At 42.2% G+C, this 18,941-nt stretch overlaps 3 protein-coding genes across 7 annotated transcripts; 1 reads left to right on the plus strand and 2 right to left on the minus strand.

Moving 5' to 3' along the window:
- Positions 1-2,168: 2,168 nt before the first annotated feature.
- On the plus strand, positions 2,169-6,009 carry LOC108706415 (nuclear protein 1). Of its 2 annotated transcripts, XM_041578486.1 has the most exons (3): positions 2,175-2,389; positions 5,151-5,303; positions 5,699-6,009. In XM_041578486.1, the coding sequence occupies exons 1-2, from the start codon at positions 2,287-2,289 to the stop codon at positions 5,294-5,296; spliced, it is 249 nt and encodes an 82-aa protein (XP_041434420.1). In that variant the 5' UTR covers positions 2,175-2,286; the 3' UTR covers positions 5,297-5,303; positions 5,699-6,009. The 2 variants fall into 2 exon arrangements, with proteins under 2 accessions (XP_041434421.1, XP_041434420.1); XM_041578487.1 differs by lacking the exon at positions 5,699-6,009 and having other exon boundaries at positions 2,169-2,389; positions 5,151-5,304.
- Positions 6,010-6,098: 89 nt separating this feature from the next.
- Positions 6,099-7,758, minus strand: LOC121398922. Of its 2 annotated transcripts, none has more exons than XM_041578485.1 (2): positions 6,579-7,758; positions 6,099-6,527 (listed from the first exon to the last, which is right to left on the minus strand). In XM_041578485.1, the coding sequence occupies exons 1-2, from the start codon at positions 7,756-7,758 to the stop codon at positions 6,460-6,462; spliced, it is 1,248 nt and encodes a 415-aa protein (XP_041434419.1). In that variant the 3' UTR covers positions 6,099-6,459. The 2 variants fall into 2 exon arrangements, with proteins under 2 accessions (XP_041434419.1, XP_041434418.1); XM_041578484.1 differs by having other exon boundaries at positions 6,099-6,515; positions 6,567-7,758.
- LOC108704236 lies at positions 6,099-18,473 on the minus strand. 3 transcript variants are annotated; one of them, XM_018240699.2, is made up of 13 exons: positions 18,082-18,456; positions 11,127-11,203; positions 10,269-10,380; positions 10,085-10,178; positions 9,873-9,927; positions 9,643-9,783; positions 9,380-9,540; positions 9,164-9,262; positions 8,943-9,088; positions 8,664-8,835; positions 8,447-8,559; positions 8,284-8,368; positions 6,099-7,918 (listed from the first exon to the last, which is right to left on the minus strand). In XM_018240699.2, the coding sequence occupies exons 3-13, from the start codon at positions 10,313-10,315 to the stop codon at positions 7,862-7,864; spliced, it is 1,170 nt and encodes a 389-aa protein (XP_018096188.1). In that variant the 5' UTR covers positions 10,316-10,380; positions 11,127-11,203; positions 18,082-18,456; the 3' UTR covers positions 6,099-7,861. The 3 variants fall into 3 exon arrangements, 2 of the variants coding, with proteins under 2 accessions (XP_018096188.1, XP_018096187.1); XM_018240698.2 differs by lacking the exon at positions 11,127-11,203 and having other exon boundaries at positions 18,082-18,462; XR_001933551.2 differs by lacking the exons at positions 6,099-7,918; positions 11,127-11,203 and having other exon boundaries at positions 8,447-8,588; positions 18,082-18,473.
- Between the last annotated feature and the right edge of the window lie 468 nt (positions 18,474-18,941).

Consider the following 18,941-nt stretch of genomic DNA (forward strand, 5'->3'; position numbering starts at 1 on the left):
GGGCGTGTCGGGGAGATTTAGTTCCCTGGTGACTATTCCACTCGTCTTTGTGGCGACCAATCTCCCCGAACGCCTCCCTCGCTCTGCGCTGCTACAGTGAAAAGTCGCCGGCGCTAATCACACGCGGGGATTTGTTCTCCGAAGTCGCCCGAAGTTTCCTCGTGAGGCAGTGTCCCTTGTGTTACACAAAGAGATTGGGCCGGAGTGTCAGTGTGAGGGTCAGACATACGTGTAACACACACACGTGTAACACTCACACACACACACGTAACACACACACATGTAACACTCACACGTGTAACACGTCATGTACAGGACACACTGACTGGCTCTCATTATTATTCATCATCAGGATTGAGCAGATATTGGAAAAGAAGAGGAATTGTGACAGTGAGGGGTTAAAGGGGAGTGTAAAACAGGGAATAGATTAGAAGCTCAGCAGCTCATATACAAATACATAATGACTCACTGTACCCACACTGCAAATAACACTCACTCTGCCTTGCTCCTCCCTCCAGCCACGCCCCTCCCCACCACGCTCCTCCCACTCTGATCTGCTGATGTTTTTCTATTCCCTTTCCATTTGCTTTTCCCTATTCTCCCCCAGCAAATCTGCCTCCTGCACCCCCCCCTGTCCCTCACACGAGGGAATTCCCTGGCCAATCAGACACTGAGGGACACACTCTGGGGGTTAATAACTCCCCCCCCATGTGACTCTTGTGCCACCATTAAATCAATCAGACCTGCCCCCCTCCGCTGCTAATGATCCCCAATACTAATGTCACATACCTCCCAACCTCGCAGCAAATTTTTTGACCACACCCCTTTCTGTGGCCACACCCCCTAATTACCATGTTCGTTTTACAAAATTTGGCAGGTTATGAAAGTTTGAAAATATTTCTCCTTATCTAAACTGTGTTTTTGTGTCTCAAAATTGTTACAAAGTATCTTATTTGCACCTGTTAGCGGTTCTGGGCTCTCAAAGCCAATCTAAAAGCCAATTAAGTGGGAAACTTTGTTTCTTTTTCTGGCTGTTCAGTGCAGAGACATGAGGACAAATGAGGGACTGCGGGTTGAGCTGTCAAAAGAGGGACTGTCCCTCCGAAAAAGGGACAGTTGGGAGGTATGATGTCATTCTTATTTGTCATCATCATCATCATAATAATAATCATAATAATGGGTTTGTCTGTAACTGTGTTTGTGGGTCTGATAAAGGAGGGAAAGGGGAGTCACAGAGATGCTCTGCAGGTCACTGGGAGTTGACAGTATAATGCTCTGCAGGTCTCAGGGAGTTGAGAGTAATGCTCTGCAGGTCAATGGGAGTTGACAGTATAATGCTCTGCAGGTCTCAGGGAGTTGAGAGTAATGCTCTGCAGGTCAATGGGAGTTGAGAGTAATGCTCTGCAGGTCTCAGGGAGTTGACAGTATAATGCTCTGCAGATCTCAGGGAGTTGAGAGTAATGCTCTGCAGATCTCAGGGAGTTGACAGTATAATGCTCTGCAGGTCTCAGGGAGTTGAGAGTAATGCTCTGCAGGTCTCAGGGAGTTGAGAGTAATGCTCTGCAGGTCTCAGGGAGTTGACAGTATAATGCTCTGCAGATCTCAGGGAGTTGAGAGTGTAATGCTCTGCAGGTCAATGGGAGTTGAGAGTATGATGCTCTTCAGGTCACTGGGAGTTGAGAGTGTAATGCTCTGCAGGCCTCAGGGAGTTGAGAGTATAATGCTCTGCAGGTCACTGGGAGTTGAGAGTATAATGCTCTGCAGGTCACTGGGAGTTGAGAGTATAATGCTCTGCAGGTCACTGGGAGTTGAGAGTATAATGCTCTGCAGGTCACTGGGAGTTGGGGGTGTAATGCTCTGCAGGTCACTGGGCGTTGGGGGTGTAATGCTCTGCAGGTCACTGGGAGTTGAGAGTATAATGCTCTGCAGGTCACTGGGAGTTGGGGGTGTGATGCTGTGCAGATGTGTCATGTAATAGAGTAGAAGGCAGTGAGTGCAGCAGTGCATGATGGGAGATGAGTCACATTGGATACAAGGAGGGAGGGGGAGATGATGTCATGAAATAAACAAAGTCCCCGCAGTCTGATGCAATGTCACACAGGAGGGAGGGGCAGAGGGAGGGGAGGCGGGGCAAGGAGCTGATATATAAAGGGGAAGCACAAAAGCAAGAGATGAAAACAAGCAGTGACAGACAGTGAGACAGACAGATAGACTCCTGAGCTTGTATACAACTCCCAGCAGCCAGACAACTCCCAGCAGCCAGAGAAGCCGCACTCACTGAGCAACATGAAAACGTCGTACATTGAGGCCAACAAAGTGCAGCCCACAGACTTCGAGGTGCAATACTTTGATGAGTACGAATATTACAACCTGACCGACAGATACTCACGTAAGTACCACCTTCATTCCTACTGACCCTCTGGAACTACATCTCCCACAATCCTCAGCTCTTCATTCCTACTGACCCTCTGGAACTACATCTCCCACAATCCTCAGCTCTTCATTCCTACTGACCCTCTGGAACTACATCTCCCACAATCCTCAGCTCTTCATTCCTACTGACCCTCTGGAACTACATCTCCCACAATCCTCAGCTCTTCATTCTTACTGACCCTCTGAACTACATCTCCCACAATCCTCAGCTCTCATTCTTACTGACCCTCTGAACTACATCTCCACAATCCTCAGCTCTCATTCTACTGACCTCTGAACTACATCTCCCACAATCCTCAGCTCTTCATTCCTACTGACCTCTGTAACTACATCTCCCACAATCCTCAGCTCTTCATTCTACTGACCCTCTGGAACTACATCTCCCACAATCCTCAGCTCTTCATTCCTACTGACCCTCTGGAACTACATCTCCCACAATCCTCAGCTCTTCATTCTATGACCCTCTGGACTACATCTACAATCTAGCTCTTCATTCTACTGACCTCTGGAACTACATGTCCCACAATCCTCAGCTCTTCATTCTTACTGACCCTCTGAACTACATCTCCCACAATCCTCAGCTCTTCATTCTACTGACCCTCTGAACTACATTCCACATCTCAGCTCTTCATTCCTACTGACCCTCTGGAACTACATGTCCCACATCTCAGCTCTTCATTCTATGACCCTCTGAACTACATTCCACAATCCTCAGCTCTTCATTCTACTGACCTCTGTAACTACATTCCCACAATCCTCAGCTTTCATTCTACTGACCTCTGTAACTACATCTCCCACAATCCTCAGCTCTTCATTCCTATGACCTCTGAACTAATCTCCCACAATCCTCAGCTCTTCATTCTACTGACCCTCTGTAACTACATTCCCACAATCCTCAGCTCTTCATTCCTACTGACCCTCTGAACTACATCTCCCACAATCCTCAGCTCTTCATTCTTACTGACCCTCTGTAACTACATCTCCCACAATCCTCAGCTCTTCATTCCTACTGACCCTCTGTAACTACATCTCCCACAATCCTCAGCTCTTCATTCTTACTGACCCTCTGTAACTACATCTCCCACAATCCTCAGCTCTTCATTCCTACTGACCCTCTGTAACTACATCTCCCACAATCCTCAGCTCTTCATTCCTACTGACCCTCTGGAACTACATCTCCCACAATCCTCAGCTCTTCATTCCTACTGACCCTCTGTAACTACATCTCCCACAATCCTCAGCTCTTCATTCCTACTGACCCTCTGTAACTACATCTCCCACAATCCTCAGCTCTTCATTCCTACTGACCCTCTGTAACTACATCTCCCACAATCCTCAGCTCTTCATTCCTACTGACCCTCTGGAACTACATCTCCCACAATCCTCAGCTCTTCATTCCTACTGACCCTCTGGAACTACATCTCCCACAATTCTCAGCTCTTCATTCCTACTGACCCTCTGGAACTACATCTCCCACAATCCTCAGCTCTTCATTCCTACTGACCCTCTGTAACTACATCTCCCACAATCCTCAGCTCTTCATTCTTACTGACCCTCTGGAACTACATCTCCCACAATCCTCAGCTCTTCATTCCTACTGACCCTCTGGAACTACATCTCCCACAATCCTCAGCTCTTCATTCCTTCTGACCCTCTGGAACTACATGTCCCACAATCCTCAGCTCTTCATTCCTACTGACCCTCTGTAACTACATCTCCCACAATCCTCAGCTCTTCATTCCTACTGACCCTCTGTAACTACATCTCCCACAATCCTCAGCTCTTCATTCCTACTGACCCTCTGTAACTACATGTCCCACAATCCTCAGCTCTTCATTCCTACTGACCCTCTGTAACTACATCTCCCACAATCCTCAGCTCTTCATTCCTACTGACCCTCTGTAACTACATCTCCCACAATCCTCAGCTCTTCATTCCTACTGACCCTCTGGAACTACATGTCCCACAATCCTCAGCTCTTCATTCCTACTGACCCTCTGGAACTACATGTCCCACAATCCTCAGCTCTTCATTCCTACTGACCCTCTGGAACTACATCTCCCACAATCCTCAGCTCTTCATTCCTACTGACCCTCTGTAACTACATCTCCCACAATCCTCAGCTCTTCATTCCTACTGACCCTCTGTAACTACATCTCCCACAATCCTCAGCTCTTCATTCTTACTGACCCTCTGTAACTACATCTCCCACAATCCTCAGCTCTTCATTCCTACTGACCCTCTGTAACTACATCTCCCACAATCCTCAGCTCTTCATTCTTACTGACCCTCTGTAACTACATCTCCCACAATCCTCAGCTCTTCATTCCTACTGACCCTCTGTAACTACATCTCCCACAATCCTCAGCTCTTCATTCCTACTGACCCTCTGTAACTACATCTCCCACAATCCTCAGCTCTTCATTCCTACTGACCCTCTGTAACTACATCTCCCACAATCCTCAGCTCTTCATTCCTACTGACCCTCTGGAACTACATCTCCCACAATCCTCAGCTCTTCATTCCTACTGACCCTCTGGAACTACATCTCCCACAATCCTCAGCTCTTCATTCCTACTGACCCTCTGGAACTACATCTCCCACAATCCTCAGCTCTTCATTCCTACTGACCCTCTGTAACTACATGTCCCACAAGCCACACACACAAAGCTGAGCACACATTAACCCATTGTGTAACCATGTGATTATTGTGCCAGTGCCCACAGCTGCCAGGAAGGGCCGCACCAAGAAGGAGGCTGAAGCCAACACCAACAGAGAGAGCCCATGTGGCCACGAGAGGAAGATCAGTAGCAAACTGCAGCGCAGCGAGTGTAAGAAGAAGCTGAAAGTGGCCAAGGTGTGAGGCACAGGTGAGTGCTGCTCTTATTCTGCCTCCTGTTGCTTTAACTTCCATACACTGCCCCAAACTGCCTTTATTTACAAAGAAAATTCTCCCTCCCTCCACTGCATAAACAACCCCCCCCCCAGACAGGCAGAACAAACATAGGCATGTGTCATTATCACATGACTGACTACATTTCCACCACTCCCCAAGGATGTGATTGGATAGCAAACAGTAAAGGGAATGGATCACATGACAGCAGACTATAATTAACCAGCCATATCGACACTGTGCATTCCAATTGGCTGTATCTGCATGTGGGCGGAGCTAGGGAGGCAGGTAACAGAGGGAGGTGGAGCTTACAGGTAGGTGAGTAGAGGGGAGGAGCTAGTGATCCTACATAATAATTGTTCCCTCACTCAGGACAAACCTCCGGATGGCACAAGACACACACAGACCAATGGCAACGAGACGGACCAAGAGAACTGGTACAGACTGATGTGGTGAGACACAAGCTCCGCCCCTCACAGACACCAGAGCAAGGAGGACAGCAGGACAGATGAGTGCAGAGTATGACTCCTCTAGTCTGGGAGCAGCAGAGACTCCTTTAACCTCTTCATGGCTGTAGCTAGAAAGGCTGGGAAGCAGTGGGGCAACTGTTAACTCTTTCAATGTTGGGGAGAGCTGCATGTGAGAATCATTTGTTTATGAAATAAACTGAATATTCTGCTAAATGACTTATGTCTTTTATTGTACAGTGTGTGGTTTCCATGACAACCCACCCCAGGCACAGTATTGTTTCATCAATGTCATTACACACGGCCAGAGTCAGAAAATAATTTATTTGTTGTACAAAAACAAAAACATGGTATTTGACTGTAACATGGCAACATCACCCCAGCCCCCCAATACTGGCAGAAGACTTGCACTTTCACAGTTTTTATAAACGTAAAAAAACAAAAAGGCACTAGGAAATCTGAGGAGCCGCTACTCAGAATATATGCACTGTGCTCAGTACCACTATACTCAGCCGCCATTTTATTTCAATGTAGTAGTGCTTATGGGAAGGAGTGTTCAGATCAATGTCGGGGTTCACGGTGTCTCGGGGATCACGTGGGACTCATTGTAACAAATAGTCAGTAGGTCTGAGCTGAACCACTACACAGTGTACTACAATAACAACTTTACTGGCAATGGTTGCCTCCCCCTGGCTGTAGTTCAGTAGAGTGGGTCACGGTGTAGGACGAGGGGAGAGAGTAGACGTGGGTTACCCAACTCAAGTCCAGTCTGTAGGACGAGGGGATAGAGTAGATGTGGGTTACCCAACTGAAGTCCAGTCTGTAGGTCAAGGGAATAAAGTAGACGTGGGTTATCCAACTGAAGTCCAGTCTGTAGGTCAAGGGAATAAAGTAGACGTGGGTTATCCAACTGAAGTCCAGTCTGTAGGACGAGGGGATAGAGTAGACGTGGATTATCCAACTGAAGTCCAGTTTGTAGGTCAAGGGAATAGAGTAGACGTGGGTTACCCAACTGAAGTCCAGTTTGTAGGTCAAGGGAATAGAGTAGACGTGGGTTACCCAACTGAAGTCCAGTCTGTAGGACGAGGGGATAGAGTAGACGTGGGTTACCCAACTGAAGTCCAGTCTGTAGGACGAGGGGATAGAGTAGACGTGGGTTACCCAACTGAAGTCCAGTCTGTAGGACGAGGGGATAGAGTAGACGTGGATTATCCAACTGAAGTCTAGTTTGTAGGTCGAGGGAATTGAGTAGACGTGGGTTACCCAACTGAAGTCCAGTTTGTAGGTCAAGGGAATAGAGTAGACGTGGGTTACCCAACTGAAGTCCAGTCTGTAGGACGAGGGGATAGAGTAGACGTGGGTTACCCAACTGAAGTCCAGTCTGTAGGACGAGGGGATAGAGTAGACGTGGATTATCCAACTGAAGTCTAGTTTGTAGGTCGAGGGAATTGAGTAGACGTGGGTTACCCAACTGAAGTCCAGTTTGTAGGTCAAGGGAATAGAGTAGACGTGGGTTACCCAACTGAAGTCCAGTTTGTAGGTCAAGGGAATAGAGTAGACGTGGGTTACCCAACTGAAGTCCAGTCTGTAGGACGAGGGGATAGAGTAGACGTGGGTTACCCAACTGAAGTCCAGTCTGTAGGACGAGGGGATAGAGTAGACGTGGGTTACCCAACTGAAGTCCAGTCTGTAGGACGAGGGGATAGAGTAGACGTGGATTATCCAACTGAAGTCTAGTTTGTAGGTCGAGGGAATTGAGTAGACGTGGGTTACCCAACTGAAGTCCAGTTTGTAGGTCGAGGGGATACAATAGACGTGGGTTACCCAACTGAAGGTCAGTCTGTAGGTCGAGGGGATAGAGTAGACATGGGTTACCCAACTGAAGTCCAGTTTAAAAAATGTCAGATGCAGGCCCAGTAGCACTGGTTGCAGTGGGAACATAGAGAGTAGGGGCATTTGTAACATGTTACTTTGATGAGTAAATCAGAGCATAGATGCCACGCTGGCTCTCAGGTTGAGGTATGAGAAAAAGAGTTGGTTTTGTTTCTGCGGGTGGCTCCAGTGCTGATCAGCTCATGTCGTGCTCCCCCACACTCTGCTTCAGGTAATCCTCATAGAGTTGCTTCTGCAAAACCAGAAAGTAAATAAAAGAGTTGAGTATGGGGCACAGGGAGTCAGCAGTACAGTGATTGGATGTTGGGGGTAAGAGGGATGAAATGACAAACTGGGTACAAGGACTATACAGTTGTGGCCAGTAGCCCTCCTCAATCACTGCCTCTTCTTTTTATTCCAAGAAACACTCGCTGCAGGACTCGGAATCCTATGAAGTGGTTTATTGTGCCAACAAACTAGGCAACGTTTCAGGGCAACGTCCTTTCTCAAGCTGGGCTTGCAGTATGTGTTTCTTGGAGTTATACGTGGGCAGCTTGCACCTGATGCTACAACAAGCGGTGAGTTATAGTTGAGCATTGCCGCATGCAATTGCCTCACCTTTTTATGTGACACCACATCAGTGACGTAGGCCTGGCGATCCAGCAGGTACCGGCGCTGCTTCTTACTCAGAGTCTCACGGGTCCTGTGGGGCATAAGAACATGTGAACACTAGGCCCTTGTGTATTGTCCTCCACTGAGGTACCCCCCACCCCCAAATTACCTGAAACACCTCTGGGCCACTAGCACAAACACCACAGACAAGATGGCCAATGTCACAAACACATGGGCCACGTAACCCTCAGGGAGCACCGACCACACGGACTGCAGAGGGGACTGAAAGGAAAAAGACACCACACTTGTACCTATTACCAGTTAATACTTATTATTAGTCAATACTTATTTGCATCCAAGTCTCAGGGCAGGGAATTGGTCCTTACCAGATAGAGTGCCAGAGCCTCGGCTCCATCCCTCCCCAGCATGGAGTGCCAGATCTCCTCAGGGATGGTGCCAAATAGGGCCGAGGCCAAGAGGAAAAGCGGAATCATCAATCCCATCAGGCCAAACATACAGCCTCGAAGTCGGGCACGCCGGTTCCTGCTGATGGTTTCACTGATACGAGACAAAAAGAGAATGAGAGACTCGGAGGCGTCACTACCCCAAGATCAGACCCCCCCGAGATCAGACCCCCCAGAGATCAGACACCCAGAGACACTCACTCATCTTCCTGTAGCTTGGCCTGGATGCTGTCAGTCAGTCTCTGGCAGTCTCTCCCCAGGGTGTTGAGGGTGCTCTGGACTGTCTGGGTGATGGTCTTCTCTATGGCCTGGCACACCTCTTCTATCTGATTGACACAGCGGCTGGGCTGGGGGTACAGAGTATTACTGCAGGTCTGTATCTGGGGGGCACTAAAACTATATTAGTCTATAGCAGTCCTTACCTTGTTGGGGTTGGGTATATAGATAGTTGGCATATCAAAGCCGCACTTGTTCAGTCCGGGCCGTTTGCACAACTCCTGAACGATCTGCATGAGGACTCTCTGTAATAAAGAATGCAGATATGAGATGTATGCCCCCTGCGCTACAGTATACGGCAGCCCCATCCAAGGCTAAGGTTATTGTTGCCTTAAATCACATCTCAGCCCCGCCCTCTTTACCTGTCGGTCACTCTCTCCCCCGGCCTCGTCTGCTTTACTCAGATAGAATCGGAGCTTCTCCCCGTGATGCTCGTTAATCTTCTCCACTATATCCAGTGTTCGTTTGCAGAGGGCCTGGCCCATTGGGTCAAAGAAGACCAGAACCAGGTCACACAGCTCCCCTGTCACACACACACAATAGAGAGCATTGCACTAGGGCTGCTGTGATTGGCTGGCACAGGAATGCCCAACAAAACAGGCCAATCAGCTAAAGTCCCACTCACCGAGCCACAGAAGGGCTTTGTTGACATCAAAGGGATATTTCATGTCCCCGTCCACCAGGCCCGGGGTATCCACGAATGTCACCAAACTGAACTTCTTCTGGCGGGAGGTGGAGATTTCCGTAGAGAGGTATTCGGACACACCTGTAGGGGCAGGAGCTGAGTGAGCACTCACGTTATTGTGCCCAACATATATATCTCCATAGGCCTCACACAGTATCAGCATTACTCACCCTCAAACGACTGTAAAGGCTTGAAGTGCGGGTACAAGTGTAGTGTGGCATCACCCTGAAACATGAGCAAAGAGAAAGTCATCACTCACACTCATAGAGCACTCACACTCATAGAGCACTCACTCAGTATGTTAGAGACACTGCCAAGGTCCATTAAAGCCCAGATATCAGGAGACACTCACTAGGCCACAGACTGGCAGTTGCACACTCACCGTCAGGGATTCCCTCTTGCGGCCGCTGGTTATAAAGGCAAATCCCTGGGTCTCAATGGCAACTCCCGTCCTCTGTATGTGTTCCTCGATATACCTGTGGGATTGTGGGAGATGGCGTCCCATCATGCCTTGCACTCAGTGTAACACAATAATACAATAATAATAACAGAGGCCAGTCACTTACCAGTTAATGAAGCTGCTCTTCCCGGCCGAGTGATTCCCCATCAGCATCACAAATATCTTCTTGCGGGGGGGCAGGAAAGAGATTCCCAGGTGGGAGGCGAGAGAGATGAGACCTACGGGAAATGGTCACACTCAATTATAAGTATAGGGGTCCCAAATTAACTAAATACTACAAGGGACCCCAATACAGTGATGAGACACAACTAGGGGCCCCAAAACAGTCAGACTCTACTGTAGGCCACAATATATAGTGAATAGTATTGTAAAATATAAAGATATAATACACAAAAGCCTTAAATATCTTGGAAATGATATCCTTATAAACGGTGAGTTCTGATGTCATCGGTTATAAACGGTGTTATGTTGTCATTTCGGTCACATGATTTACTAAAACTTGTGTATTATAATATATAAAGTACCCCCCGTTGCAAAATATGAGGATATTAGAAGTTACATTGGAGTTCCATGACCTGTATAAAAACACTCGGCCTTCGGTCTCTTACTTATATATGGTCATGAAACTCCTTGGTAATTTTTAATATCCTTATATTTTACTAGAGGGGGTACTTTATTCACTAAATAATTTACAGGATTGTTATTAACATGTATTTCTATAGCGCCAACATACTGTGCAGTGATGTAAAGTAAATCATCGTTTATTTATATAGCGCTGTCAAGATACGCAGTGCTTTACTGCAGTTATAGCAAACAGGGAATAAATGGTGGATAACAAACAAGGATTACAGAGTACAATAGGGTTAGAAGGACCTAGAGATTAGAGTTTACAAACTAAAGGTTAGGGTACAATTGAGACATTAGGATTATACAAACACTTTGTTGTGTTATATGAATTACATACATGGAACACATGGAGTTACATCACAGCCAATACCGGTACAAAAGGAGAGGAGGGTCCTGTGAAAAAGAGCTTTCAATCTAAAGGGAAAAAGACACAAGGTGTGGGATAGTCATGACTCAAGTGTATAATGATACAGTATTACAGTCTCTGGTGTATAATGATACAGTATTACAGTCTCTAGTGTATAATGATACAGTATTACAGTCTCTGGTGTATAATGATACAGTATTACAGTCTCTGGTGTATAATGATACAGTATTACAGTCTCTGGTGTATAATGATACAGTATTACAGTCTCTAGTGTATAATGATACAGTATTACAGTCTCTAGTGTATAATGATACAGTATTACAGTCTCTAGTGTATAAATGATAACAGTATTACAGTCTCTAGTGTATAATGATACAGTATTACAGTCCTGTGTATAATGATACAGTATTACAGTCTCTAGTGTATAATGATACAGTATTACAGTCTCTAGTGTATAATGATACAGTATTACAGTCTCTGGGTGTATAATGATACAGTATTACAGTCTCTGGTGTATAATGATACAGTATTACAGTCTCTGGTGTATAATGATACAGTATTACAGTCCTGGTGTATAATGATACAGTATTACAGTCTCTGGTGTATAATGATACAGTATTACAGTCTCTGTGTATAATGATACAGTATTACAGTCTCTAGTGTATAATGATACAGTATTACAGTCTCTGGTGTATAATGATACAGTATTACAGTCTCTGTGTATAATGATACAGTATTACAGTCCTAGTGTATAATGATACAGTATTACAGTTCCCTAGTGTATAATGATACAGTATTACAGTCTCTAGTGTATAATGATACAGTATTACAGTCCCTAGTGTATAATGATACAGTATTACAGTCTCTGGTGTATAATGATACAGTATTACAGTCTCTGGTGTATAATGATACAGTATTACAGTCTCTGGTGTATAATGATACAGTATTACAGTCTGGTGTATAATGATACAGTATTACAGTCTCTAGTGTATAATGATACAGTATTACAGTCTCTGGTGTATAATGATACAGTATTACAGTCTCTAGTGTATAATGATACAGTATTACAGTCCTGGTGTATAATGATACAGTATTACAGTCTCTGTGTATAATGATACAGTATTACAGTCTCTAGTGTATAATGATACAGTATTACAGTCTCTGGTGTATAATGATACAGTATTACAGTCTCTAGTGTATAATGATACAGTATTACAGTCTCTGTGTATAATGATACAGTATACAGTCTGGTGTAAAGATACAGTATTACAGTCTCTGGTATAATGATACAGTATTACAGTCTGGTGTATATGATACAGTATTACAGTCCCTGGTGTATAATGATACAGTATTACAGTCCTAGTGTATAATGATACAGTATTACAGTCCTAGTGTATATGATACAGTATTACAGTCTTGTGTATAATGATACAGTATACAGTCTCTGGTGTATATGATACAATTACAGTCTCTGGGTAATGATACAGTATTACAGTCCTAGGTATATGATACAGTATTACAGTCCTAGTGTTAATGATACAGTATACGTCTCTAGTGTATAATGATACAGTATTACAGTCTCTGGTGTATAATGATACAGTATTACAGTCTCTGGTGTATAATGATACAGTATTACAGTCTGGTGTATAATGATACAGTATTACAGTCTCTAGTGTATAATGATACAGTATTACAGTCTCTGTGTATAATGATACAGTATTACAGTCTCTGGTGTATAATGATACAGTATTACAGTCTCTGGTGTATAATGATACAGTATTACAGTCTCTGTGTATAATGATACAGTATTACAGTCCTGTGTATAATGATACAGTATTACAGTCTCTGTGTATAATGATACAGTATTACAGTCCTAGTGTATAATGATACAGTATTACAGTCTCTGGTGTTAATGATACAGTATTACGTCTCTGTGTATAATGATACAGTATTACAGTCCTAGTGTATAATGATACAGTATTACGTCCTAGTGTATAATGATACAGTATTACAGTCTCTAGTGTATAATGATACAGTATTACAGTCTCTGTGTATAATGATACAGTATTACAGTCCTGGTGTATAATGATACAGTATTACAGTCTCTGTGTATATGATACAGTATTACAGTCTCTGGTGTATAATGAACAGTATTACAGTCTTAGTTGTATAATGATACAGTATTACAGTCTCTGTGTATAATGATACAGTATTACAGTCTCTAGTGTATAATGATACAGTATTACAGTCTCTGGTGTATAATGATACAGTATTACAGTCTCTAGTGTATAATGATACAGTATTACAGTCTAGTGTATAATGATACAGTATTACAGTCCCTGGTGTATAATGATACAGTATTACAGTTCTAGTGTATAATGATACAGTATTACAGTCTCTGGTGTATAATGATACAGTATTACAGTCTCTGGTGTATAATGATACAGTATTACAGTTCTGGTGTATAATGATACAGTATTACAGTCTCTGGTGTATAATGATACAGTATTACAGTCCTGGTGTATAATGATACAGTATTACAGTCCTAGTGTATAATGATACAGTATTACAGTCCTGTGTATAATGATACAGTATTACAGTCTCTGGTGTATAATGATACAGTATTACAGTCTCTGGTGTATAATGATACAGTATTACAGTCTCTGGTGTATAATGATCAGTATTACAGTCCTAGTGTATAATGATACAGTATTACAGTCCTGTGTATAATGATACAGTATTACAGTCTCTAGTGTATAATGATACAGTATACAGTCTCTGGTGTTAATGATACAGTATACAGTCTCTGGTGTATAATGATACATATACAGTCTGTGTATAATATAAGTATAAGTCTCTGTGTAAATACAGTATTAAGTCTTGGTGTATATGATACAGTATTACAGTCTCTGGTTATAATGATACAGTATACAGTCTTGGTGTATAATATACAGTTTAGTCCTGTGTATAATGATACAGTATTACAGTCTGGTGTATAATGATACAGTATTACAGTCTCTGTGTATAATGATACAGTATACAGTCTCTAGTGTATATGATACAGTATTACAGTCTCTGGTGTTAATGATACAGTATACAGTCCTGGTGTATAATATACAGTATTACAGTCCCTAGTGTATAATGATACAGTATTACAGCCTAGTTAAATGATACAGTATTACAGTCTCTGTGTTAATGATACAGTATTACATCTCTGGTGTATAATGATACAGTATTACAGTCTGGTGTATAATGATACAGTATTCATCTTGGAAAGAACAGTATACATCTGTGTATAATGATACAGTATACAGTCTCTGTGTATAATGATACAGTATACAGTCTTGTGTATAATGATACAGTATTACAGTCTCTGTGTATAATGATACAGTATTACAGTCTTGTGTATAATGTACAGTATTACAGTCTCTGTGTATAATGATACAGTATTACAGTCTCTAGTGTATAATGATACAGTATTACAGTCTCTGTGTATAATGATACAGTATTACAGTCTCTAGTGTATAATGATACAGTATTACAGTCTCTGTGTATAATGATACAGTATTACAGTCCTTGTATAATGATACAGTATTACAGTCCTGTGTTAATGATACAGTATTACAGTCTCTGTGTATAATGATACAGTATTACAGTCCTGTGTATAATGATACAGTATACAGTCCTGTGTATAATGTACGTATTACAGTCCTGTGTATAATGAACAGTATTACAGTCTCTGTGTATAATGATACAGTATTACAGTCTGTGTATAATGATACAGTATTACAGTCTCTGTGTATAATGAACAGTATTACAGTCCTAGTGTATAATGATACAGTATTACAGTCTCTGTGTATAATGATACAGTATTACAGTCTCTGGTGTATAATGATACAGTATTACAGTCTCTGGTGTATAATGATACAGTATTACAGTCCTGGTGTATAATGATACAGTATTACAGTCTGTGTATAATGATACAGTATTACAGTCCTAGTGTATAATGATACAGTATTACAGTCTGTGTATAATGATACAGTATTACAGTCTCTGTGTATAATGATACAGTATACAGTCTTGGTGTATAATGATACAGTATTACAGTCTCTGGTGTATAATGATACAGTATTACAGTCTTGTGTTAATGATACAGTATTACAGTCTCTGGTGTATAATGATACAGTATTACAGTCCTAGTGTATATGATACAGTATTACAGTCTCTGGGTTAATGATACAGTATTACAGTCCTGGTGTATAATGATACAGTATTACAGTCTCTGTGTATAATGATACAGTATTACAGTCCTGTGTATAATGATACAGTATTACAGTCCTGTGTATAATGATACAGTATTACAGTCTTGTGTATAATGATACAGTATTACGTCCTGTGTATAATGATACAGTATTACAGTCTCTAGTGTATAATGATACAGTATACAGTCTCTGGTGTATAATGATACAGTATTACAGTCTGGTGTATAATGATACAGTATTACAGTCCTGTGTATAATGATACAGTATTACAGTCCTGTGTATATGATACAGTATTACAGTCTCTAGTGTATAATGATACAGTATTACAGTCTCTGGTGTATAATGATACAGTATTACAGTCTCTGTGTATAATGATACAGTATTACAGTCCTGGTGTATAATGATACAGTATTACAGTCTCTAGTGTATAATGATACAGTATTACAGTCCTGGTGTATAATGATACAGTATTACAGTCTCTGTGTATAATGATACAGTATTACAGTCCTGGTGTATAATGATACAGTATTACAGTCTCTGGTGTATAATGATACAGTATTACAGTCTGGTGTATAATGATACAGTATTACAGTCCTGGTGTATAATGATACGTATTATCAGTCCTAGTGTATAATGATACAGTATTACAGTCTCTGGTGTATAATGATACAGTATTACAGTCTCTGGTGTATAATGATACAGTATTACAGTCCTGGTGTATAATGATACAGTATTACAGTCTCTGTGTATAATGATACAGTATTACAGTCTGGTGTATAATGATACAGTATTACAGTCTCTAGTGTATAATGATACAGTATTACAGTCTGGTGTATAATAACAGTATTACAGTCTCTAGTGTATAATGATACAGTATTACAGTCTGTGGTGTATAATGATACAGTATTACAGTCTCTAGTGTATAATGATACAGTATTACAGTCTCTAGTGTATAATGATACAGTATTACAGTCTCTGGTGTATAATGATACAGTATTACAGTCTCTAGTGTATAATGATACAGTATTACAGTCTCTGGTGTATAATGATACAGTATTACAGTCCCTGGTGTATAATGATACAGTATTACAGTCTCTGGTGTATAATGATACAGTATTACAGTCTCTGGTGTATAATGATACAGTATTACAGTCCCTGGTGTATAATGATACAGTATTACAGTCCCTAGTGTATAATGATACAGTATTACAGTCCCTAGTGTATAATGATACAGTATTACAGTCTCTAGTGTATAATGATACAGTATTACAGTCTCTGGTGTATAATGATACAGTATTACAGTCTCTGGTGTATAATGATACAGTATTACAGTCCCTAGTGTATAATGATACAGTATTACAGTCCCTAGTGTATAATGATACAGTATTACAGTCTCTAGTGTATAATGATACAGTATTACAGTCTCTGGTGTAATAATGGATAAGTATTACAGTCTCTGGTGTATAATGATACAGTATTACAGTCTGGTGTATAATGATACAGTATTACAGTCTCTAGTGTATAATGATACAGTATTACAGTCTCTGGTGTATAATGATACAGTATTACAGTCTCTGGTGTATAATGATACAGTATTACAGTCTCTGGTGTATAATGATACAGTATTACAGTCTCTGGTGTATAATGATACAGTATTACAGTCTGGTGTATAATGATACAGTATTACAGTCTCTGGTGTATAATGATACAGTATTACAGTCCCTAGTGTATAATGATACAGTATTACAGTCTCTGGTGTATAATGATACAGTATTACAGTCTCTGGTGTATAATGATACAGTATTACAGTCCCTAGTGTATAATGATACAGTATTACAGTCTCTAGTGTATAATGATACAGTATTACAGTCTCTAGTGTATAATGATACAGTATTACAGTCTCTAGTGTATAATGATACAGTATTACAGTCTGGTGTATAATGATACAGTATTACAGTCTCTAGTGTATAATGATACAGTATTACAGTCTGTGGTGTATAATGATACAGTATTACAGTCTCTAGTGTATAATGATACAGTATTACAGTCTCTGGTGTATAATGATACAGTATTACAGTCTCTAGTGTATAATGATACAGTATTACAGTCTCTAGTGTATAATGATACAGTATTACAGTCTCTAGTGTATAATGATACAGTATTACAGTCTCTAGTGTATAATGATACAGTATTACAGTCTCTAGTGTATAATGATACAGTATTACAGTCTCTAGTGTATAATGATACAGTATTACAGTCTCTGGTGTATAATGATACAGTATTACAGTCTCTAGTGTATAATGATACAGTATTACAGTCTCTAGTGTATAATGATACAGTATTACAGTCTCTAGTGTATAATGATACAGTATTACAGTCTCTGGTGTATAATGATACAGTATTAGCAGTCTCTAGTGTTAATGATACAGTATTACAGTTCTATGGTGCTATAATGATAACAGTATTATCAAGTCTCTAGCTGTATAATGATACAGTATTACAGTCTCTAGTGTATAATGATACAGTATTACAGTCTCTAGTGTATAATGATACAGTATTACAGTCTCTAGTGTATAATGATACAGTATTACAGTCTCTAATGATAAAATACACATGGGGGAGGGGCACAATACAAACACTGGGGGAGGGTTCCTGCCTCTCACCGGTCTCGGGGTCGCTGTATAAGGAGTGACAGTCCCGCAGGATCCGCTCATTGACAGACACGGCCCCAGACATGGACTCGGCATTGGCCGCCGCTCGCACCTTCACTTTCGCAGACATGTTGCACCTCTATCAGCCAGATCAGAGCCGGCTCTTTTCTCTTTAGTGCCAATCCCCCTCTGTGCCGCCGGGCCCGGGAACTGTAGTTCGCATTGCTTTTATTTCCCTCGGGATCAACCGGATGCGCTCAGCCTGGCGAACTACAGCCCCCAGCATGCAACGCGATGAAAACAAGGCGACGTTTCCCGACGTGCAACGTGTCAAGACCATAATGATGACATGGGTGGCTGAGGGATACGTTTGGAAGCTTTGAGTCGCCATGTTGGTTAGGGCATAACGGCTTCCTGCGCGGCACCAGTTCGAAAAACAATGAGCGGAAATAGCCTACTTAGTATTGAAGTTCAGAGAAGCCAAAGGCTGCGTTTGTGTCACTCAGTTTTCTGCTCCTCTATAAGTGGCGTGAAGCATATTCCTCTTCATTCGCCTCACAACGTCTCCAACAAGATCAATAGACAGCGTTTAATGAACATTGATATTTTAAAAAGTATTTTTTAGTGTTTGTATCTTTCTAAAGATGGCGCCGAAGGCTTGAGCTGCTTTGAGGTTATAGACTGGGCCCTATTGATCTATAGAGGCAGGTGAGGGCTTGTACCCAGGGCAGCGGCTTTAGGGAGCGACCCTCGAGTGCCCGCGTAGGAGACGTGTAGTTAACCCTTGCTGCCTTTATATGGGTGATGTGGGGGAGGGTTGCCACCTGGCTCCTGGAAATGACGCTTGATGCCAATGTTATTAATAGGAAAAA

The sequence above is a fragment of the Xenopus laevis genome, chromosome 9_10S (assembly GCF_017654675.1).
Source record: "Xenopus laevis strain J_2021 chromosome 9_10S, Xenopus_laevis_v10.1, whole genome shotgun sequence".
NCBI lineage: Eukaryota > Metazoa > Chordata > Amphibia > Anura > Pipidae > Xenopus > Xenopus laevis.

Bases quoted from the DNA above. Each gene is read 5' to 3' on its own strand.
- LOC108704236 (XM_018240698.2), bottom strand. From the start codon at position 18,199: ATGTCTGCGAAAGTGAAGGTGCGAGCGGCGGCCAATGCCGAGTCCATG. The intron at 8,560-8,663 runs GTAAGGACCAAT...TTTTCCTTTCAG, and splicing joins AGGCTCTGGCACTCTATCTG to TCCCCTCTGCAGTCCGTGTG. The intron at 7,919-8,283 runs GTGAGGCAATTG...CTGGTTTTGCAG, and splicing joins ATGTGGTGTCACATAAAAAG to AAGCAACTCTATGAGGATTA.
- LOC108706415 (XM_041578487.1), top strand. From the start codon at position 2,287: ATGAAAACGTCGTACATTGAGGCCAACAAAGTGCAGCCCACAGACTTC. The intron at 2,390-5,150 runs GTAAGTACCACC...TTATTGTGCCAG, and splicing joins CCTGACCGACAGATACTCAC to TGCCCACAGCTGCCAGGAAG.
- LOC121398922 (XM_041578485.1), bottom strand. From the start codon at position 7,758: ATGTTACAAATGCCCCTACTCTCTATGTTCCCACTGCAACCAGTGCTA. The intron at 6,528-6,578 runs TCCCCTCGTCCT...ACGTCTACTCTC, and splicing joins GGTAACCCACATCTACTCTA to TCCCCTCGTCCTACACCGTG.